Source organism: Macaca thibetana, chromosome 2 (assembly GCF_024542745.1).
Source record: "Macaca thibetana thibetana isolate TM-01 chromosome 2, ASM2454274v1, whole genome shotgun sequence".
NCBI lineage: Eukaryota > Metazoa > Chordata > Mammalia > Primates > Cercopithecidae > Macaca > Macaca thibetana.
Window position 1 is genome coordinate 38,573,814 of NC_065579.1, and position 24,943 is coordinate 38,598,756.

The 24,943-nt window shown below is 37.5% G+C and overlaps 2 protein-coding genes across 4 annotated transcripts in view; both read left to right on the top strand.

Moving 5' to 3' along the window:
* PCCB (propionyl-CoA carboxylase subunit beta) overlaps positions 1–24,943 on the top strand; it is a 1,054,487-nt gene that overhangs the window by 715,918 nt on the left and 313,626 nt on the right. The window lies entirely within an intron of this gene.
* The window catches only part of PPP2R3A (protein phosphatase 2 regulatory subunit B''alpha), a 192,562-nt gene that overhangs the window by 46,191 nt on the left and 121,428 nt on the right, over positions 1–24,943 (top strand). For 2 of the 3 annotated variants that reach the window (XM_050779591.1, XM_050779592.1), the window contains exon 4: positions 22,291–22,557. In XM_050779591.1, coding sequence (XP_050635548.1) covers positions 22,291–22,557 — 267 coding nt within the window. Of the gene's footprint in view, positions 1–18,066; positions 18,664–22,290; positions 22,558–24,943 lie in introns of those variants that run through there. The other variant, XM_050779593.1, reaches the window with a different exon arrangement.

Below are 24,943 nucleotides of genomic sequence, written 5' to 3' on the forward strand. Positions count from 1 at the left end.
GTATGAAGAAATACATGGATACACAAAATCCAGTGTTAATGGTTAATCCTGGAGGAAGGGAAATGCAACTGAGGAAGGGCATACAGGGGGCCTGAATAGTATTAGTCATATTTTACTTCATAATCTGGGTAGTAGATCCATAAGTATTTTGTCATGTTATTCTTTATGCTTTTTATATTCTTAAATATTACATAGTAATTTTTTAAAAAACTAATTGGATATTTGAGATGCCATTTATGTGACCAAGTTAAAATACAAGTTACATATTAGGCTTCTCATTGCAAGTTTCATTTGAGCAGGGGAAAAACTGGGAAAAAAATCAGATGAATCTTTCTTTCCGGTACAGGTTGAGCATCCAAAATCCAAAGTGCTCTAAAATTTGAAACTTTTTGGGCACCAACATGATGCCACAAGTGGAAAATTCTGCACCTGACCTTGTGACAGGTCACTGTCAAAACGCTATCAAAACCTTGTTTCAAGTACAAAATTCTTTAAAATACTGTTTAAAATTACCTTCAAGCTATGTATATATATGAAACAAATTTCATGTTTAGACTTGGGCCCCATCCCCAAGGTATCTCATTATGTATATGCAGATATTCCAAAATCCAAAAAAAATCTAAATCTAAAACACTTCTGGTCTTGAGCATTTTGAATAAGGAATACTTAATCTGTATGTTTTGTGGCTGCTATTCTTCTGTGGACTTTTTTAGTTAACTAGCAACACTAAAGTTTAAAACAATATGTACTTAATAAGGTCATTAAGTGATTATTTGGTTCTAAATATTGCAGATGTTCCCTGAGCATTTCTGTGAAATTACTTTGTGTGAGTCTCCTCATTTGTTGGTTCACAGGTGGTAATATCTTTAGTTTTGGGTCAACACTAGGGGAGAAACTTGGAATTAATCACAAAAGTAAGAAAAATCCCTTCATGTGGTTTTTTTCCCACATGACACAATGCAGGACACAGGCAATACTGATGTACTTAATAGTTTGTTATAAAGGAAAGAAAATACCTACATAGCAACTTCAAAATGATAATAATGTCATAAGAGCGACTAGTTATTTTGAACTAAGGCATACTGAGACATTTAAAGGTATTATCTCGCTATTTTCCCTCACAATAACCTGTCTGCCCATTGAAGAACATCTACTTTCTCTGATGACCTATTCCAATGTCTTAAAACCATTATAACCAGAAACTCTCACTGTGATACGATGTTCTGAATTTTACTCAACCCTCTTCTCCCATTACCTTCTGTGACAAAAAGGAGACAAATTCTCTAAAAAGAGATGGACTGCATAAAGTAGAAAATGTCTGAGCATCACCTGTCCTGTGTCCCTGGCTAACACCCATGACCCCCAATCTAGGTACAGCTACCTTAAAATGCCACACTGGGCCCTAAATGTGCTCCCCAATTTTTTGACAAGTAATGAACTGAAATCAAAATCTTATTAAAAGACTGTCTCCTGCTATTCTTTTAAATAAGTTTCAATATCACAGAATATAATAAAATTTGATGAGATTTCTTCTTGATAGAAGTTGAAAAAGTAATTAATGAAAAGCTAATTTAAAGAGACAGATAATATAAAATGTTTAATTCAGGAAGATGCTTAATGCAAGAAGACAAACCATTCTTCCTTGACTCAGTTCCCTTCCTACTTGTCTTTTTTTTTTAATCTTATGAAAAATTTAAGTGAGGAATTGGCAAACATTTCTGTGAAGGGCAAGATAGTAAATATTTTAGGCCTTTTGGGTCAGAGTCTCTGTCATGTAGTCTTATTTGCTCTTGACAAGACAAACCAACAGCCAAACAACCCAATGCTTTAAAAATGTAAACCATTCTTAGCTCTAAGACTTAAAAAAACAGGCAGTGGGCCAGATTTGGTCAATGGACTGAAGTTTGTCAACCCATTTTAAGCAAATAGAAAAGTATGGTGAATGATATAAAAGCACTGTTATCACTCATCACTTAGCTTTGTCAAATCTTAACGTTTTACTGTTTGCTTCAAAACTCCAACTACCTTTTGTCCCAGGAGAGTTCAGCAAGAGACTAAATAGATATATCATGAATCCATTATTTCTCTCAAACCTAAGCTTTGTGATAGTTTTATCTTGATAATAAAGGGCAACAAAAATTGTTCTAACAGAACTTTCCTTCCTAGAGAATATAGGGAAATTTCAGGCTGCTGTGCTTGTATTATTATGAATTCCAAGTTAGTAGAATCCACACCAATAAGGGATAGAGAGTAAGAAGCCTACCTGTCGTTCGGATGGTAACCTTTTCCCATCGGTTTTCTGGAGTTTAAAGTCAGAATTTAAGCAGGCAGTCCACCTGACAACCTAATTCACATCTAATCTTCTCTTTCTCCGTTCGGCCTCCAAAAATATTATCTCAAGCTCTCAAATGTACCCGAGGTAAAAATGAAATATTGAAATAAGAATATGGAAGAAGATGTGTGAATCTCTCTTAAGTTTCCACATCTGGGCTACTAGTCTCTGTTGGCCTCTATTTAGCATTAAATAGCTATTTTTTGAATGAATAAACGAATAAGTGGAGGAATAACCAAGTGAGGGGATTTTCACTCTCCTGCGCTGTCTCCTTCTCAAATGGAAACTGCTCCCTTGCCTGAGGACTGTCCCTTTCCCTGCTTTTTGCTTCTCAAGGATGGGTACAAGAGGACCTGACCTCAGGGTGCCCTTCTCGGACTTCAGGGTAGTGCCTCAGCAAGACTCAAGTATCTTACCTAGACCTCTAAGTCTTTTAATTCCTCTAGCTTTTAACACCTAAAAAATGACAGCACCCTAGGAAGGGTCCGGTCACCTTTCCTGGCAAGAGGGGAAGACATCATGAGAGTGTAGATTGTTTTACTTTATTACGGGGCAGAAATCCCTCAATAATATGCTGTAGCTATTTCGAGGAGAGGGTGCTTTCTTGATCACCATTATTCCCACAGGCTTTCTTACAGTACACCATATACGAGCTCTTTGTTTAAATTTTGAAAATTTTGTAACCATTTATTTTCTCTTTAAGGAATACCTATATATTGTCCTTTTGCCCATTCTTAGAAGTTGCCATCTTCCTCCTCATGGATTTGGGTTGGAAAAGGATATTTCTGGCCATTTAATTTTAGTACAATTGTTTGTTTTTTATTTGTTTTTGGATGCCCGAGAGAGAAATCTTTGAAGGTGGGCATGATTTCTGTTGTTACTGGAACTTACTTTGCTTTCTTCTAACCCTGAGCAGGAATATGTATTTGAGATTTCATTCCAGAGTAAATAAAGGATCTTCCTAGGTTAATGATCTAACATTTAGGTTTCTTCAATGTTTAAATAGTATAGTGTATAGTTTTGTATGCATATTTGAATGCAGAATAATTAGGAAAATAAATTTAACATTTTAGCAAAGCACATTTTAGGAACTTTGTTAAACGTTCCTTCTGGAGCATTAATAAACACTTTTCTCTCTTTACTTTCTAGGTTTATATCCATGCCTTCATTAACATTAGCCAGTCATGTCACCAAGGGAAAATGTTTGTTCTTCCCTAGCTTTGTAGGTGTTCATGGTGCCTGGGTTCAGTGCTGGGAATACTTGAGTAGAAATCAAGACACTTAGCAATGAAATAGGAAACCATTCTCTCCTCCTCTCAATTACCACCAACCAGATTAATAAAAGTAAACAGATCTGCCTGGTGGCAAATAGGAATTTGTGGAATGAGCCCAACCTGAATATCCCCCTCCACCTTTGGTGGCTTCTGACGTCACGTCCCTTTGCATTAATACCTCCATTCTTTCTGATTAACATCAGGTATCTCAAATATGTCCCCATATATGTTCACAAGAGCCTGGTAGATATATATGTACTGATGTAGAAAGGTCAAGATAAAGTTAAAAATGTAAATTGCAAGATGTACCATTATGATTCCTTTTTGTTATTAATATATTTTTATGCACACAGAAAGTTTGGGCTTCATATGCTCCTTATTGTTCATGTTCCTCCAGAAGTAGAAAGTGAATCTCATATCTAGGTGTTCCTGATAAGTCTGCCCTCTCCCAGCCTCCACTCCACCCTTGGCAGGAGTGAAGAGGAGCTCCCAGAACTCAACTTGCTCCATTAAGCCCACAGGCTTGTCCAACCCTCATAGCTTCACCACTACTCTCTGAGTTAAGGTCATCAGGACTGATCTAATATATCCTTCATCTCTGTTTACATTAGTCACCACCAGAAGTCCAGGAATCCAGATCACCCCCCATCCCCCTCCCCACTTTCCTCCTCACACTGCTCTTATATATCTCCTAAGTCCACTTCCAACCCTCTCAACTCCTGAGATCCTTTCACCATGTCCTCTTGCACGCTGAGCTCATGATCATTCACCAGCAAAGTTTCCTATGTCATCTCTCTTCTCTAAACATTTCCCTTCCTATTATAACTGAAACTCCTCTCTTCCTAAGGATACTGTAGGCAGTGAAATGGTGGCTCTGTTCTTTCTCATTCCCACCCCCTATCCCACTGGGCCTGGAGGGGGCAGTAAGTGTTCTTGCATTTCATTGCTGCTCTAGACTATTCTGGCCGCCTCCCTGAAACCAGCCCCGCCCCACCTTTGAACTAATATCATTAGACTCTGCTATCCACTACCCCTTCTGATTGTAGTCATCTACCACCCCAGGTCACTTATTTCTTGAAGGTTTTATCTCCTGGCTTTAGACACACTTTTCAGTATTACTGTTGCCACTGTTCAAGTGTTCAATAGATAAGGTATCCAGTACAGGAGCTTCTCAATTCCTTGATGTCTACTGAGTTTGTCCTTTGCCCTTCTTCGTTCATTTTCTGGCCTTATGTTTATGTCAGTGGTTTTAAGAATGTGATTCCCAACCAATAGTGTTAGCATCACCTGGGCACTTGATAGAAATGCATATTCTCATGCCCCAACCCAGACCTAGTAAATCAGAAACTCTGGGGGTAGGGCTCAACACTTTTTGGTTTAACAAGCCCTCTGGGTGATTCTGATAACATGATTATGCTTGAGAATCACTGCCATAATTCGTCACTAAAATCATTTCCTTGAATATACTCTCAGCTTCCTTGTTATCCCCTCATTTCTTGGTACCCACCTGGAATTTGCTCTAACTCAGATTCAATTGTGTGCTCTCTCTACTCTGAGCTTTTATTTGTGCAGCTGAACTTGGCTAGAGGAGATCACACAACCATGCTGAGTGGTCTTGCTTTAAATTCATGACCACCAACGTCCAGTGGGTCTTTAGTACCGTCTGGTAGTCCTACTGTGTTTCCCTAGTCCATTCACTTCCCCCCTCTGCAGGTGCCTTATTCCCTGTCCTCTAACCTCCAGCATCTTTCCCATCCTCACCCTCAGCTAATAATCTTGTTTCCTATTTTACTGAGAAAACTAACGCAGTCAGAAGAGACCTTTACCCATCTCCTACCCATATCAGTACTAAATATCTTCTCCCTTTCCTTCTATTTCTATTATTTCTATACATGAATCATCCAAGCTCCTATCTTTTTTTTTTTTTTTTTTTTTTTTTTTTTGATATGGAGTCTCACTCTGTCGCCCAGGCTGGTGTGCAATGACAGGATCTTGGCTCACTGCAACCTCTGCCTCCCGCGATTCTCCTGCCTCAGCCTCCCGAGCAGCTGGGACTACAGGCACATGCCATAACGCCTGGCTCATTTTTGTATTTTTAGTAGAGACAGAGTTTCACCATGTTGGTCAGGCTGGTCTTGAACTCCTGACCTCGTGATCTGCCCATCTCAGCCTCCCAAAGTGCTAGGATTACAGGCGTGAGCCACCGCGCCCATCCCCAAGCTCCTATCTAAGGCCAGGCCTACACTGGGCTTTATTAATAGATCCCATCCCCTCCCATCAACTCACAAACACTCCTGCAGAGATTGACCCATTTCTCCCCTGCAGTTTCCCAGCTTTAAAACAAACAGACCCCTAGTGCTCCAACATACCATTTGAGTTAACACTCATTTGTCTGCTCTTCTTCACTCCAGGACTCTTTGAAAGAGCTGTTATTATTGTTTCCAGTTCCTCCTCTAGCCCTCCTCTTTCTAAATATACCAGACATAATCCCATTTGCTGTTCCCTCTTCCTACGACGCCCCCATCCCATACCTACAGGACTCGTTCCATCACCACGTCTGTCTTCTTAAAAATATCACTTCACTGAGGCCTTTTTGCCCTAAAAATTGCATGCACACATACAGTCTTTGGTATTCCCTTTCCCCCTTTATTGTTTTTTTTCCCCTCTAACACCACCCCCTGATATATTATTTCAATTACTGTTTGTTTTTCTCCCCTGACTCCTATCACTAGAATGAAACCTCTGTGAGAACAGGGAATTGTATCTGTTACATTCACTGCTATATCCATGGTAGCTGGCACTCAGTTCGTGCTCAGTTGATATTTGTTAGTAATTGTCACTTTGTATAGGGACTTTTGTTTCTATGTTATATTTCTGTAGTATTTAAATTTTTCCTTACAACTAACCTTATCCTTTTGTAAGAAGAAAAAGATAATAAAGGTAATTTTTCTAAATTCTCTTAGATACCCTAAGAGATTCCACTATTTTAGCCAGGCTTGAGCCCCTGAAACCAGGCTTCCCAATATGATCATCTTCAGAAGTTGGATAAAATTACCTATGTAAACTGATCATTTCAGAAGCTCTATTATACCGTATCTTGCAGTCTACCTCCTTCATAAGAACTGAGAATTACATAGAGATCTTTGAATCAGAGTCATCTCCCTTGAGATTTGCCAGCAAACTGTAACTAATCTAGACTAGGTCTGAGGGGTTATTCTGTCATCCCCTCTCATGGATCTACTTTTGGAGACCACAGTTAAGGTGTTTACCCTGGGAGGTGCTTTGGCATCCAAGAGACATATTTGTTGTACTTCCAGCGTAATGCTCATTGTCACCAGGGTCCTTGACTATCAGTTCCAAGCTCCTGTTTTGACATCTGTGAGTTCAGCTGTCACCCACAATTACTGAGAAATCATACACACACACACACACACACACACACACACACACACACTCTCACTCTCTCTCTCCCCTTCTCTCCCTCTCCCTCTCCCCCTTTCCCCCCCTCCCCCCAAGGAAGACACTGGGGCAGAGTATTTTATAGCACCAATCACCAGGCATTTATTTAACATGGCAATGTCAGTGAAATGGAATCCCTTCATTTCTTTTTTCTCCAACGTATTTATAGGCCAAAAATGAATAATTATGGTCTGTATTGAGCAATCTCTAATTGAATTAATTTCTCAAGGAGAAAGGGAAGAAAAAAGGCAGACTAAGAAGTACAGAGAACTCTAGACACTAGAAATTCTAGGGATCCCAGAATTATTATTCCTGATCATTTTAGGCTCTAATTCTTTCTTGCTGTCCCAGATCCTAGAACAACATCTACCCCAAGTATTAAGAACACTAAAAAGCAAAAGTATCAGATTTTGTGGGTTCTTTCTGTTATGAGTCATAGAATGTGTTCCCATAATTTGGAGGCAATTGAAGCAAGACACAAAAATGCTTATTAGGTCTCCTCTGTCATATACATGCCTTCCTATTTTGCTGCAGCCAGTGAAGTCAAGGTTAGAGAATTAGGCTGGAAACAAATAAACTATAGATAACTACCACTACCTGGCCTCCTTCCCCCAACTAGTGTTTCATTATTTAAGAGTTAAAAAAAAAAGTTACACAGAACAAGCCACTAAACAATGAAGAAAACACCAAGTTAGAGCAGAAAGGTCATGAAATCTTAGTATTAACTAATTAGCTTATAACCAGTTGGCTCTCATAAAGCCTATTTACAGGGATATTTTAAAGAAAATCTCTGATTCCAAGCTGTTACCCCTTTTAATTTATTTTTTATTTATTTTTACTTCACTAGGTTTTGGGGGAACAGATGGTATTTGATTACATAGAAAAGTTTGTTAGTGGTGATTTCTGAGATTTTGGTGCACCCATCACCTGAGCAGTGTACACTGTGCCTAATGTATAGTCTTTTATCCCTCACCCCCTTCCCACCTTTCCTCCCAAGTCCCCAAAGTCCGTTCTATCATTCTTATGCCTTTGCATCCTCATAGCTTAGCTCCAACTTATAAGTGAGAACATGCAAGTTTGGCTTTCCATTCCTGAGTTACTTCACCTACAATAATAATCTCCAGTTCCATCCAGGTTGCTGCAAATGCCATTATTTCATTACTTTTTATGGCTAAGTAGTATTCCATGGTTGTGTGTGTGTGTGTGTGTGTGTGTGTGTGTGTGTGTGAGAGAGAGAGAGAGAGAGAGAGAGAGTATGTGTATGTATCACATTTTGTTTATCCATTCATTGATGGCTGAGCGTTTGGGCTGGTTCCATAGTTTTGCAATTGCAAATTGTGCTGCTATCAACATGAGTGTGCAAGTATCTTTTTTGTATAATGACTTCTTTTCCTCTGGGTAGATACGCAGTAGTGGGATTGCTGGATCAAATGGTAGATCTGCTTTCTGTTCTTTAAGGAATTTTCATAATGTTTTCCAGACTGATTGTACTAGTTTACATTCCCACCAGCAGTGTAAAAGTGTTGCCTTTTCACCACCATGCCAATATCTACTCTTTTTTGATTTTTTAAATTATGGCCATTCTTGCAGGAGTAAGGTGGTATCGCATTGTGGTATTGATTTGCATTTTGCTGATCATTAGTGATGTTGAGCGTTTTTTCATATATTTGTTGGCCATTTGTATGTCTTCTCTTAAGACTTGTTTTATTTATGTCCTTAGCCCACTTTCTGATGGGATTGTTTGTTTTTTTCTTGCTGATTTGTTTGAGTTCTGTGTAGATTCTGGATATTAGCCCTTTGTCAGATGCATAGTTTACAAAGATTTTCTCCCACGCTGTGGGTTGTCTGTTTAATCTGCTGATTATTTCTTTTGCTATGCAGAAGCTTTTTAGTTTAATTAAGTCCCATCTGTTTATCTCTGTTTCTGTTGCATTTGCTTTTGGGTCCTTGGTCATGAAGTCTTCGCCTAAGCAAACCTTCGCCTAGAAGGTTTTTTCCAATGTTATCTTCTAGAATTTTTATGGTTTCAGGTCTTAGATTTAAGTCCTTGATCCATCTTGAGTTGATTTTTGTGTAAGATGAGAAATGAGGATCCAGTTTCATTCTTCTACATGTAGTTTGCCAATTATTCCAGCACTATTTGTTGAATAGGGTGTCCTTTCCCCACTTTATGTTTTTATTTGGCTTGTCAAAGATCAGTTGGTTGTAAGTATTTGGCTTTATTTCTGGGGTTCTCTATTCTGTTCTGTTGGTCTATGTGCCTATTTTTGTGACTATAGCAATATAGTGTAGTGTGAAGTCAGGTAATGTGATGCCTCCAGATTTGTTCTTTTGCTTAGTCTTACTTTGGCTATGTGGGCTCTTTTTTGGTTCCATATAAATTTCAGGATTGTTTTTTCTAATTTTGTGAAGAGTGATGATGGTATTTTGATGGGGATTGCATTGAATATGTAGATTGCTTTTGGCAGAATGGTCATTTTCACAATATTGATCCTATCCATCTGTGAGCATGGGATATGTTTTCATTTGTTTATGTCATCTGTGATTTCTTCAGCAGTGTTTTGTGGTTTTCCTTGCAGAGGTCTTTCACTTCCTTGGTTAGGTATATTCCTATGTATTTTATTTATTTTATTTTTTTGCAGCTATTGTGAAAGGGATTGAGTTCTTGATTTGATTCTCAGCTTGGACTCGGTTGGTGTATAGGAGTGCTACTGATTTGTGTACTTTGATTTTATATCCTGAAACTTGACTGAATTCATTTATCAGATCTAGGACCTTTTGGATCAGTCTTTAGGGTTTTCCAGGTGTATGATCATATCATCAGCAAACAGCGACAGTTTGACTTCCTCCCTTTATTTCTTTCTCTTACCTGATTGCTCTGACTAGGACTTCTAGTACTACGTTGAATAGAAGTGGTAAAAGTGAGCATCCTTGTCTTGTTCCACTTCTCAGGGGCAGTCCTTTCAGCTTTTCCCTGTTCAGTATAATGTTGGCTGTGGGTTTGTTGTAGATAGCTTTTATTACCTTAAGGTATGTCCCTTCTATGCCAATTTTGCTGAGGTTTTAATCATAAGGGGATGCTGGATTTTGTCAAATGCATTTTCCACATCTATTTGAAATGATCATGTGATTTTTGTTTTTAATTCTCTTTATGTGGTGTATCACATTTATTGAGTTGTGTATATTAAGTCATCCCTGCATCCCTGGTATGAAACCCACTTGATCATGGTGGATTATCTTTTTAATAGGCTGTTGGATTCAGTTAGCTAGTATTTTCTTGAAGATTTTTGCATCTGTGTTCACCAGAGATGTTGGTCTGTAGTTTTTTTATGTCCTTTCCTGGTTTTGATACTAGGGTGATATTGGCTTCATAGAATGATTTAGGGAGGATTCCCTCTTTCTCTGTTTTTTGGAATAGTTTCAATAGTATTGGTACCAATTCTTTGAATGTCTGATAGAATTCAACTGTGAATCCATCTGGTCCTGGACTTTTTTTTGTTGGCAATTTTTTAAATTACCACTCTCTTTGCTTGTTATTGGTCTGTTGAGTTTCTGTTTCTTCCTAGTTTAATCTAGGAGGGTTGTATATTTCCAGGAATTTTTTTTTTTTTTTTTTTTTTTTTTTTTTTTTTTGAGATGGAGTCTCGCTCTGTCGCCCAGGCTGGAGTGCAGTGGCCGGATCTCAGCTCACTGCAAGCTCCGCCTCCCGGGTTTGCGCCATTCTCCTGCCTCAGCCTCCCGAGTAGCTGGGACTACAGGCGCCCGCCACCTCGCCCGGCTAGTTTTTTGTATTTTTTTAGTAGAGACGGGGTTTCACCGTGTTAGCCAGGATGGTCTCGATCTCCTGACCTCGTGATCCGCCCGTCTCGGCCTCCCAAAGTGCTGGGATTACAGGCTTGAGCCACCGCGCCCGGCCTATTTCCAGGAATTTATCCATCTCTTCCGGGTTTTCCAGTTTGTGTGCATGAAGGTGTTCATAGTAGCCTTGAATGATCTTTTGTATTTTTGTGGTATCGGTTGTAATATTTCCTGTTTCATTTCTAATTGAGTTTATTTGGATCGTCTCTCCTTTTCTCGTTTAATCTCTCTAATGGTCTGTCAATTTTGTTTATCTTTTCAAAGAACCAGCTTTTTGTTTCATTTGTCTTTTATATTTTTTGTTGTTGTTTGAATTTCATTTAGTTCTGCTTTGATCTTTGTTATTTCTTTTCTTTCGCTAGGTTTGGGTTTGGTTTGTTCTTGTTTCTCTAGTTCCTTGCGGTATGACCTTAGATTGTCTATTTGTCGTCTTTCAGACTTTTTGACGCAGGCATTTAATGCTGTGAACTTTCCTCTTAGCACCACTTTTGCTGTATCCCAGAAGTTTTGATAGGTTATGTCACTATTATTGTCCAGTTCAAAGAATTTTTTAATTTCCATCTTGATTTCATTGTTGACGCAACAATCATTCAGAAACTGATTATTTAATTTCCATGTATTTGCATGGTTTTGAGGGTTCCTTTTGGAGTCAATTTCCAATTTTATTCCACTTTGGTCTGAGAAAGTACTTGATATAATTTCAGTTTTCTTAAGTTTACTGAGACTTGTTTTGTGGCCTATCATATGGTCTATCTTGGAGAATGTTCCATGTGCTGATGAATGGAATGTATATTCTGCAGTTGTTGGGTAGAATGCTCTATAAATATCCGTTAAGTCCATTTGTTCTAGGGTATAGTTTAAGTCCATTGTTTCTTTGTTGACCTCCTGATGTGATGACCTGTCTAGTGCGTTCAGTGGAGTATTAAAGTCCCCACTATTATTGTGTTGCTGTCTGTCTCCTTTCTTAGGTCTAGTAGTAATTGTTTTATAAATTTGGGAGTTCCAGTGTTAGGTGCATATATATTTAGGATTGTGATATTTTCCACTAGTCCTTTTATCATTATATAATGTCCCTCTTTGTCTTTTTTGACTGTTGTTGCTTTAAAGTGTGTTTTATGTGATATAAGAATAGCTACTCCTGCTCACTTTTAGTGTCCGTTTGCATGGAATATCTTTTTCCACCCCTTTACCTTAAGTTTATGTGAGTCCTTATACATAAGGTGAGTCTCTTAAAGACAGCAGATACTTGGTTGGTAAATTCTTATCCATTCTGCATCTTTTAAGTGGAGCATTTAGGCCATTTACTATTGCCATATGAGGTACTATTCTATTCATCATATTAGTTGTTGCCTGAATACCTTGGGGGTTTTTTGTTGTGTTATTATTTTATGTGCCCTGTGAAATGTATGCTTTAAGGAGGTTCTATTTTGGTGTATTTTGAGGTTTTATTTCAAGATTTAGAACTCCTTTTAGCAGTTCTTGTAATGCTGGCTTGGTAGTGGTGAATTATCTCAGCACTGGTTTGTCTGAAAAAGACTATCTTTCCTTCATTTATGAAGCCTAGTTTAGCTGGATACAAAATTCTTGGTTGATAATTGTTTGTTTAAGGAGGCTAAAGATATGACCCCAATCCCTTCTAGCTTGTAGGGTTTCTGCTGAGAAATCTGCTGTTAATCTGAGAGATTTTCCTCTTAAAGTTATCTGATGCTTTTACTTCACAGCTCTTTAGATTTTTTCCTTCATTTTGACTTTAGATAACCTGATGACTGTGTGCCTAGGTGATGATCTTTTTGCAGTGAATTTTCCAGGTTATTTGGATATCTAGATCTCTAGCAACGCCAGGGAAGTTTTCCTTGATTATTCACTCTGTTATTACCTTTTTACGCTACTCAGCCTGTTAGAACTACAACATGAGAAGGCTTTTTAAAAATTGAGATAAAATTCATTTTCTGGACATTTGGGTTGTTTCTACTTTTTGGCTATTATGAATGATGCAACTATGAACATATGTATATAAGTTTTTGTGTCAACAAAGACAGGGTGTTAACATATTTAGATTTTTCCAAACAGCTGGCTGGCTTTTGTTAATCAGAAGCACCCTCATGATGTACCGGGACCTCCACTTCGATATGTAACTTTTTTTTTTTTTGGTAGCATCTTCTGAGCAAAATCCCTTGATGTCACTTCAGAGTGACTCTCTGTCTTTGGTGTCACTTCAGAGTGGCTGTGCTGTCTTTCTGGACCTGCTTCTAACACTCACCTCAATACAGGTCCTCACTTAGCTGATTTCCCAGCCTCACTGTGCTATGTGTTTCTGTCACTTAGATTTTTATAGTTTTGCTGCCTGCGTTATCCCAACTGCCCTTCCTACTCTAAGGCCTTAGCTGATGCTATCATCTCAGTCTCCATAACTACATTCACCTGAGGCTGTTGAATGATTTTTACATGTTTATATATAAAATAAAGGGCTAGGCTAGGCACAGTGGCTCACACCTGTAATCCCAGCACTTTGAGAGGCTGAGGCGGGCAGATTGCTTGAGCCCAGGAGTTCAGGACCAGCCTGGGCAACGTGGCGAAACCCTGTCTCTACTAAAAATTCAAAAATTAGCTGGGCACAGTGCCATGCGCCTGTAGTCCCAGCTACTCAGGAGGCTGATGTGGGAGAATAGTTTGAGCCAGGGAGGCGGAGGTTGTGGTGAGCCAAGATCATGCCACTGCACTCCAGCCTGGACAACAGAGGAAGACCGTATCTCAAAAAAATAAAATAAAGGGCTAGACTTACTTTGGTACAACACATTGCATATATAATACTGTTTTTTAACAGTTATACACAAATCAGAATAAGAGACTTCTTCAGACTAATGTTCAAAATTATTTTCTTTATCCTGTGTATTCAACCCATTTTTTCCTAAAACATCCCATGTAGCTGATTTCCCCAGAAAGAAAGAATTAATATTATAAATCACTATTGTCTTCATTTTCAAAGGGCGAAGGGCAAGGAATAGTAAGGGGATTCAGAAAGTTCTAAGAAATCTGTCCTAAATTTCAAACTAAGCCTAACAGAATGAATTCTATAAATATAGAATGTGTCGTGTCTCACAGTTTTGTTCTCCTCTGTCTCCTACCCAATCTCACCTTCCTTCGGGGTACAGGCTCATTTTAAACTTATTCCTCAGTGTTGTAGGTCCTTTTAATATAGGGTAAGGGAGCATCTTTTCTCGCTTAGGATGTTAGAGGTTATCCTAAAAAAGAAAAAATAAAATTTCGTTTTTAGCATCATAGTGGAGAGGCCAGCTTCTCTTCCATATAACTCTGCCAGAGGGAACCTGTAAAACTCATGCCTAGCAGCCTACCCTACCTGGTTCTTTTTGAGAAAGGCTGTCTCCCTTGCCCAAGCATGCTTGTTCTGGAGAAAGATACATGGAATGGTAAGGCAGGAAAGGAACCCCAGACCAAGACAGCTGGATCTTGAATTAACAACTGATGTGTTCCAGTCACCCCCACAGCAGAGAGCACCAGTCTCTTGCCTGCTGAAGCTCTCTTATTGTTGTCATCCTGAAGACTCAGATTGAGCACATGGTCCAGATAGGACTTGCCTGTGTCTTCAGACAGGCAAAGTTCATGAGTGATCTGCAGGCCAAGAAGAGATGCAGGCAGCTGTGCAGGAAGTGCCTACTGGTGGTAATCAGCTAGCTTGTTAGGACGGACTTAATTATATGCTGCAGGGAGCAGGAGAAAAGATTTTTTAGTTTATTCCAGAAAGACATTCGGAAAACTTTTACAATGGCTCTTTCCATTATAACTGCACACAGCTCCTAATTTTCCATGTGCTCAAACAATTTATAACCTAAGTGTTTATGAGTCTCTATTTTTCCTCAATTCTGGTTAGTTCCTGCAGGAGAAACCTCTCACCCCAAAACAGCTTTTCTCTTACAATTCCCGGCACCATGGATTGTACATTCCCTTGTGATCAAAGCAGAGAGAGAAGAGAGTAGATCACAGATCATTTATTTCTCTGTAGTGAAATTCCCCTATATTTGATCTTTTCCTAGAAAAGGTCTCTCTAAAAACCATGTTCTTTGGTGCTATATTCCAGTTGTCATGAACTCCTTGAAACTAATTCGTGTTCTCAGATCCTTTCAAAAACCAAGCACATATATTAATACTTCCATTCAAACACAAGTAAATAAGTAAAAAGCAAATAAACCAACTTCATGCTAGTCTTCCTCTGTCAGTAACTCATTGCCACAGACCAGTTCTTTTCTAAGCCCTTTAGTAGTCCTGGTCTTTTTGCTTCTCTGAATTTTTTGGAAAACATTTTGATATATCAAAACTTACAGATTATTTCTTCATCAAAAGACATGAAGAAATATTTTCTTGCTTAAGAGTGTAATAACAGGGCAGGCTTTTAACCACTGTTCTGACTTTGAAACTTAGCAGATTTATAGGAAGTCAATTAAATGAAAGTATTTCTTGTCCTTTGCTCCAAACCAACATTGTAGTAGAAAGTGCAGTAAGAAAAAGAAGAGGCCACATCTTTATCATCTCTCTAGCTTCATATCCTGCAAAGTGTCTGGCATATATGTGATTATATATAAAAATATTTGTTGAGTAATTGAATGACTATAAAATTAAAATCTAAACTCTTGTCCTCAAGAGTTTAGACACTACTGGAAAATAATGATCAAGTTATAAAATATTACAGTAGAAGCCTTTTTACCTGAACATGATTGAGTTTGCTAGTAGGGAATCATAAACTATATGTGTGTGTACTATAAAATGTGTATAGAAACATTTGAACTCAGGCATTAATTTATTCTGATGTCTTTTGATACAGGGTCAAAGCCTTTTCTCTGAGAATGAGTCTCATACATAATTAGAGTTCTGTGACATATTTCTTTGATAAATCACACTCATAATATGTTTGTTGTCTGATTTGTGGTTTTAGTTTCTTTAGAGAGAGAACGTAATAGTAAAGCAGTTTGAATGTAGACACCTTCTAAACTTTAGTGAGTTTTCTCTTTCATCCCACCCTTACCTAATTTTAACAACAAAATCTTTTTAGTAGTTTACTTTTACTAAAACTTAGGGTTTTTTTACATTTTAGAACAACTTTTCTTTTCCACACTTACATTTTGTCAGTTCATGTAATTGAATTGAGTAGTTACTGTGAAAAGTACAACCAGCATAAACAGACTGAGGACAAATGCAGCTGACTCTTAGCACACAACCCAACTAGTAAGGTAAGAAATATGAGAGTGTAAGAGAAGCTATTAGCCACAAATCCATGTGTGATGGGCATTAGTTGCTCTGTTTCACAGGAGAAATGGAGAGCATTGGTTGAATAAGATAATATGTTAAGTGGAGGTCATTTGAGAGAGGTTATATAGTATTTCACTAAGTGCTGTATATATAAAGTTAAGAATTGCAGTAAGGGGACTTAAATAATCAGGAAGCCTTCATGAAATAGTTAAATTTTGAGTTGGATCTTGAAAGATGATTAGAATGTATAATTTGAGGAAAGGGAGCATTCTCAGGAAAGGAATGAACCTGCTCACCTAAAGCCACAGGTTGGTTTTGGGAAGGAGGGGAAATATAATTTAAAGTGTGGTTTAATAGAATAAGCATTAAATTGTAAGTCTAAAGGCCTAGTTGCATTCCTACATACCTTTTTGACATTTTATTTAGGAGATAAATAATGAGGGAGAAAAAGAGTATTCTAGTCAGGAGTGTAAGGGAAAAATTTGGGAAAGCCACCCGCCTCAAAGAATTAACATGGAAGCCCAGTGAGAGAGAAAATTGAGAATATAAAGAAAGGCCCAGGATGAAGCATAAGACCAGTGGTTTTCAGTTGTAATCCTCTTTCAATCATAGTACATATCAAAAGCTTTCAGATAAAATTTGATGTGAACAGAAGACTCTGCCACTTAAAAGAAATTCTTTAAAACACAGCTTTAGACATATAAGCCTAATGTATACATTATAAAGAGTTGTCAATGTCTTGAAAAGAAATCAGTGGGAAAAAGCAGACTTAAATTTGTAGGAAACAGTGGAAAACCAAATAATTTAATTTCCACTAAATTAGACAAAGGTTCAGTAAAAGAGGGTTGTAAGCTGTTTTTTTGTTTGTTTGTTTTAATAATATTTGGTGTATATTTTCTGGATATAGAAAATAAATGCTGGTTGATGTGGTTGATTGAAAATAAATATTGAAATCTAAATATTAAATGTGAGAGAAAACAGCCCTCTGTATCAATGGGTTCTGCATCTAGTTGGAAAAGATTTGGGGAAAAAATATGGTTGCATTTGTATTGGGTATGTATAGACTTCTTTTTTCTTGTCATTATTTCCTAAACAATGGAGTATAACAGCTATTTACATAAGACTTGTATTAGGTATTACAAGTAATCTAGAGATGCTTTAAAGTATATGGGAGAATGTGAGTAGGTTGTATACAAATATTACACATTTTATATAAGAGACTTGAGCAGCCGTGGATTTTGGTCCGTGGGGGGTCCTGGAACCAATCCCCCACAGTTACCAAAGGATGACTTTACTTTATGATTCACTTACAAATAACTATATGAGGCAGATATTTAATATATGATGAAATAATAGGTATTTTAAAAATCTTAACTGATTTCTTTAAAGCTTCTCAAAGGGAGAAATCTTACAAATTCAGTATGTACTATGTCATTGCTGTTTGATCATCTTTTCTGTCCTTTTTGTTTTAGCCACATTTGACTTGCTTATATGTATCTAAAACTTATTTTCTATGGCATTCAGTTGTTCTACTTTCTTAACCAATACTTCTGAGAACAAATTTTCAGTATGTTCATAATCAGTTCAAGAAAATGTTTGATAACTAAGATAGTCTTTTGCTTTAAAAAATGTTAAACCTGAGATCAACAGATCTTTTTGTAAATTCCCATTTGAGAATGAAAGTTTCTGTTTTTCCTCTTATTTTGACTGGGAGAGATCTGGAGAGTTTTGGATATTTACTTTGCTTCGAATAAAAAATAAAAAACTATTCTTAAAATAATAGTTTCAAATTCAAAGTTCAGCATCCTGTTCTTTTTTTAATAAAATATTAAAGAGAAAAAGCTGAAAATGTTCTACACGCACTTTTTCTTCTAGTTTGAAAAGAAACTGCTTTATGTGGATTGACACCTCACATACTCTGAGTTTAAGAAGTTAGCATTATCTGAGAAGGTACTATTTTTAGGTCCAGCTGTAATGTTTCTAACTTTGGTACACAGAGTAGTGGGTGCTTCCTTTCCCAGAAGGCTCCATATTCTCAACATGTGCAGGTCAATTTGACATAAAGCTTCCAACAAGGAGCAACAGGCCCGTTGCAGGCTGTGTTTATAACTTGAAAATTATGAACAGGTATTGGGAGCCACAGACTGTATTTGGGAACCAGCTGCATGTCAGGACAAGCATAGATTGTGGTCCGTGGAGGCTGGGAGAGCACAATGCTTGAATTTCATTTCTTTGGGAGATAAGAAGAAAAAAATCTTCCTACCTGACAAGATTGACAACTTGCTAAATCTGATTATCTTCAGAAGTGTGCTGGACAGTTGCGAAGTAAACATTCACTTTTCAAAGATGATGATCAAGGAAACATCTCTACGAAGGGACCCGGATTTAAGGGGAGAGCTAGCTTTCCTGGCAAGGGGCTGTGATTTTGTTCTCCCTTCACGGTTTAAGAAGCGGCTGAAGTCATTTCAGCAGACACAGGTTTGAAATTTGGGTGTTTTTTGTTTTTTTTTTTAATATTTTTATTACTAATAAAACCATCCAGTGAACTAACTCACAAATAATTTTACAGCTCCCTTGTATCTTGATATTAGATCAAGGAATTAATGTGTGTCCTCTATTCAGCTATTTGCAGAAAGCTATTTGCAGAGGGATTCCAACAGGTTTAAAAATAGACCTTTTGGACCTGGAGTACAGTACTCACATTTTTCTCTTGTGGAGAAGGAATCCAGTTTTAGAGACAACAAATACAACTTAATGAATGTTTTACAATTTAGCTAGAAAATTACTGGAATTTTTAATAGAAATATCCTTGAGAAATTAGAATTTCTGTATTAAAAGCCTTGTTTGCACTTTGAATCAGTAGATTATATATTAGTGTGCATACACATCTGTAACAAATGTTTGTTTAAAAAGTATGTTAATCCTGGTAATCTTTTTTAAAAACAAGACATATTTGTCTATATAGACAATTGTGTATGTGTGTGTCGTAATGTATGTAGATAGCAAAGAATGGTGGTTACTTCTAGATTGTGAAAAAATGTCTTCCCTAAGCAGGCTGTGCAATTGAGTCGTTTCTGCCTATGATGAGTATTTTGCAGAGTCCCTACTTGCTTGCTTAAAATCTATGGCAGTGTTTCACCAAATAAGTGCCTAACATGGACTACAATATAAATCAAGGACTGTACAAATGATGGCCATCCAAAATCTGGCAAGAAACCATAGTTTTATGGTTATTCTGACCCAGAATAATCTCAAATTATTTGGGTAAATATGAAATTTTTTTTTTGTAGCTCAAAAATGATCAAATATTGGAAATGCTACAGTGACATAATAGCACAAGGAAACTATTCTGAATGAATATCTAAGTGATACTGTGTTTATAGCGAAAGACTGAAATGGAGAATTGAAATACTTTACCCAGCTAATTATATTCTAATGCTGCTCCTAGACTGGACTGAAACCACTGTATCCAAAGTGAGCAGATGCTAAACTTGCCAGTAAATTTGGCAGAATTTTTATTACTAGGTTTTCTTCCATAATGTTTGTAAACAACCAGTTTTATTCAGCTACTTTAAGGTTTAAATTATATGGCTCCTGTAGAACTCAATGAAAAGTAAATTGAGTACCCAAAAGCTCAAAATAAATGCATTATTTTAGTGTTATTTTCCTTTTAAATATTAACATCAGTTTTATTAAATACGGAATTGACCAGTGAATTAATAAATAGTTGCCTATCAGTGAATTGCTCTGTGTTAAGTACACTAAGAAAAGCAGAACAGAATATTTTATAATGAGATATTTTCCCATTCAAATAAAATCTTTGGCAGCCAGTGTTCTGAGTATCACTTATTTCTGTCAAAGCAAAAGCAGAGAGTTAACATTGAAGACCTTGCTCTAAACCTTTCCCACTAGTGTGTATTCATGAGATGCTCAGGTTTCATCCCTACTGGCACCAGTGGTCTTAATTCTATGGGCATAACTGCCCTAGATGTCACACCACAGAAAACATTGGTGATTGTACACCTGTACCTCACAAATCTCTTTCAGCATAGAATAATGGAAAGGAATGACACTAATATAAATGGTCTAGCTAAAGCCCCTGAAGAATTCTGTGCCTTACTTTAGAATTTTAAGAACACTCTGAACAATAATAATAACGTATTGACTTCTGGGACTATGTAATATTTACAGATTTAGCATTGAGGCAGAGAGAAATGTTGACTTAAAATGGATTGTCAATTTGTTAACTCAAAACTGGTTTATAAACTTCAAATTGCTTTACATATGTAAATGATTATTTTATTTATTATTGAATCTGAAGGATTATGCCCAATTATGCTTCATCTAATTTTTTTGAGAATCTCATCCTTTGGTATTGTCATTCATTTTCTTACATGATTGATAGATCTCTGCCCAGCACTGTTCTGAACCTTTTACCTATATTACATCTTACAATTTCCTTTAATCCTCACAACTACCTTCTAAGAAGTAGACATTGTAATTTCTGTTTTATTATTGAAATTCCAAAAGGTTAAGTAACCATTTTGAGGTCACAGACCAGTAAGCCATCAGTGTTTTAAGTTTTTCATGTTTCATTGGCATCACTTCCCTTTGTTCTGTTTCTTCCTTGACTATTGCTTTATACGGGTAACATCCTGGTAACTGTATCAAAGACATGGTGTGACAACTGGCCTTCATATCCCTAATAGTCTTAAATATATGAGCAGACTCCATTCTGTGTATTAATGTCAGATATTAATATAGGGAAATTGGGCTATTATGACAAAAATAGGAGATTTAACCATTTTCATGTATTTATATGAATAAATCTTATCTCTTTATAAAACTCACATTTTTAAGGGTAGCTAAGATTTTTATCCTGAAGTTGAAAATTATATGATAAACCTATATGTTAAGAAGAAATATGATAGATCTACTTCTTACAGATATATCATTGTTCAAACTTTAGAGATGGCATTAGAGTAATTTAAGGAAGAACATTTGAATACTTTGTGTTCATAATACCTATAAAATATATTTAGCTAGTCAACAGTTATATTCATCTTTCATACTTTATGTAACATCTAATACAGTACCATGTTCATGAGCCTTGATAGTCTGGCCATTAATTAAGAGTAGAAATTAGAACTATGAAAATTCTAATGGAATCTTTTTTGCTTTTTCTGATAAGAATCTCAGAAGTAAATTGAGTCTTTATTGGTAAGATAAATTTCTACCTGAATAATGGTGTACCTCCCCTCCCTTTTTCCTAAATCATGGGCAATCTCAGTTTCCTCATTGCCTCCCCGCCACTCTTTACTGACTTTTCTAATGTCTCTTTATAGTATGCCACCTCAAATCATTTTTTTAAAAGAAGAAGAATATAAACTAAATGAGTTATTAAACTGTAAAGGGAGTTTGGTTGTGATGAAATCAATGACCATGGTTTTTGCCTATTGGAGCAAACCACAAATAAGATAAATGTGTATCTTGCAGAAAATGGCATGGCCCTAGTGGCAAATAAATCAACCAGGTAGGGGACATTTCAGAATTAAAATGCTTTAATTTTCTTAACAGAGATTTTCTCAGCATCTGGGGCTGGCAGTGATTCTGCCTTAGCAAAGTCAAACTAGAGAAGGTAAAAGGAGCCCCTTCCCCAAATACTTTTTGGATATATATATTTAAAATGAACTTGTTTTTGCCTGTTCAAGGAAAGGTAAAAGTCACAGAAAGACCAAGAACTGTCTTCAGAATGAATGTATTAATCCAGTTCCAACAGAGTGAGAATACACCTCGAGATTCTTAATATATCAACTAACATTGCTCTTTGATTCTTTTGAAATGTCTGCCAAATAGCTGATGGAGAAACTTATGTATTTTTTTAAACATAAATCTATGTAAACTTGAGTCCTGGCAGATATTAATTAATTAATTAATTTAGTGCAGGTAAGCATTCCCTAGAAACATGCTTACCACCCTTTAGAGTACATGAAGCCCTTAATCTCTCCTGTCTCTGATTGTGGTTTCTTACATTGCTCATGAGGATTTTCAGTAAATGAATGCTGTTTAAATTTTTTGTGTCTCATAATCTTATTTTTCTTTTAGATTCAAAATAAACCAGAAAAGAAACCTGGAACACCACTCCCACCTCCAGCCACCTCTCCAAGTAGTCCCCAACCTCTGTCCCCGGTTCCCCATGTGAATAATGTTGTGAATGCACCATTGTCCATAAACATTCCACGATTCTACTTCCCTGAAGGACTCCCAGATACCTGCAGTAATCATGAACAGACTCTAAGCAGAATTGAAACTGCTTTCATGGATATTGAAGATCAGAAAGCAGACATTTATGAAATGGGGAAAATTGCAAAGGTAATGTAACTACTAAATGATTTATAATCTCCCCTTCTCTAGAAACCCTGATCCCTCACTCTTCACTGCCTCTTTGCCCTGTTTTGAAACATGCATGGAGTTTTGTTTTGTTTTTTTTTTCTTCCATAGTGGTCTTCCATTTCAACCTCCTATTTAATATAAGAATCCCTTCCAAGACACCACCAATTAATTAATTCATTCTCTGCTTGAATGCTTTCAGACACTAAAAGCTCTACCTTGCCAGACAGCCTGGTCCATTGTTAAATACTTGGTTGTTAGAAAATTTTTCCTTGTGCTGAATAGGAATCTGATTTTTAGTCCCACCCATTGATCATAACTGCCCTAATGCCAGACAAGGAAGCAGTAGACCATCTCAATACAGTCATTTTACCCAGAAATAAATGGATTTGACAATAGGAAGCAAGTCTTTGGAACTTTCAAATATATCCAACTGCTTCTGAGTTAAAATCTTATCCCTCTAATGTCAGGACTCCTCTGACTTGATTCTATGCCTCTAGCCAGAACAGTTAATACTTAGCATAACCATCAGATTATATTTGATTATGCCATTTCCCAATTTAGCAATATTCAGGAATTCCCACCCTCTATAGCAGTGCTGTGTTTTGTTTGGGCTTTATTATGCATGAATATTGAAGAGTCACATCACACTTCAGGCTTTAGCAGTAGTTTTATGCTGTGCTTCAAGAGGCAGAGAGGTTTAGTAGGCTAAGGGCTGCATGGAGGCAAGTAGGAGACCAAGTGGGAAAACCTAGGAGCCCATGCACACTTCCACTGAGAAGGGTTCCCCTGCTTTCAGGAGTAATGTTAAAAAGTTGGAAAACTACCATTCTTCAGGATAAACCTCAAACTTCTCTTCCTGGCATTCCATGGCTTCCACAGCCTGGCCCCAGAGTTTTTTTTTCCAAACCTGCCTAAAACTTTCCTGTATAATCGTGACCCTCTTGCCCTCTCATAGGCACACCTCTGCATTTGAGCTCTCAGAGTTCTCCCTCCAGAGTGGGCTTCCCCTCTTGCCAACCTCCTCAGCATCCACTTTGTTGAAGACCTATCTTCCATTGTGTATTATTGGAGAAGTCCCTGAACCCTCACTTATCATGCCCTGCCCTACCTCTGACCTCACAAAGCATTTGTCGTTGCTGTTAAATGACATGTAACTAGAGTGATTTTAAAGGAAATGAAAAGGAATTCTTTCTTCTCTTTCTTCATCCCTCCTTCTTAAAAATTGCTTGTTGATCCCCTAGATGCTTTTAATGAAAAACAAACTCATTCCAGAAATAAGAGCTTATCTGTTTCCATTCCATTTTACTTGTGAGGGAACTGCAGTTCTACAAATACTTATCTGAAGTCACAGAGCTAGTTCATGCCGGGAGGCAAGTTGTCTAACTTCTAGCGTGGTGCTGTTTCTACCTATGTCATCTCCCTGGACATGTGGTAACAGTAACTAACTTCCAGTTAATAGCCACACAAATATATTACAAGTTCTTTAAGGGCATTCAGGATTTTCTTACCCAATTCTTTTAGAGGTGGCTACTACGTTAGATGACAGAACCCTGATGATAAAATTTCTGAATGGGCTGGAACTATGGCTGTAAGTCCAAAAGATAAAATTTAGCAAGGGTGAATGAAATTTGCATTTGGAGGTAATGTGGTAACTACATAAACGCCAACAGGATGTTTCTTTTTTTTTTTTTTTTTTTTTTTTTTTTGAGACAGAGTTTCATTCTTGTTGCCCAGGCTGGAGTGCAATGGCACTATCTTGGCACACCACAACCTCTGCCTCCCAGGTTCAAGTGATTCTCCTGCCTCAGCCTCCCGAGTAGCTGGAATTCCGTAGGCATGCACCACCACACCTGGCTAATTTTGTATTTTTAGTAGAGATGGGGTTTCTCCATGTTGGTCAGGCTGGTCTCGAACTCCCGACCTCAGGTGATCCACCCACCTCGGCCTCCCAAAGTGCTGGGACACCAACAGGGTGTTTCTAACATGAGAGCAATTTGTGTGAAAGAGACAGAAGGTTTCATGGATTGCTTCAGGTAAGCAGACAACGAGAAACTCTCCAGATTAGAGCATAGTAATTCCCTGGTACAGTGCTGAGGTCACCATGTCTGGAGAGCCATTCTTCCTCTGACTATTCCCAACTGCTGACTGAGGAGCCCATTCTCCTGTGTCTTTGTACTGCTCTGTCTCCACATCCTTTATGGTCTGGCCTCCCATTCCTGTGCGATGGTAGCCCTGCCTTGCTCTGTGGCTCAGGGCCCCACTAGCACTCCACAGATTCAGTGAGAGGAGAGCAGAAAGCCTAAAGACTCCACAGTGCTCAAGGGAGGTGTCGAAAAGAATATAGTCAAGGCAGGGTAGAGGTCTC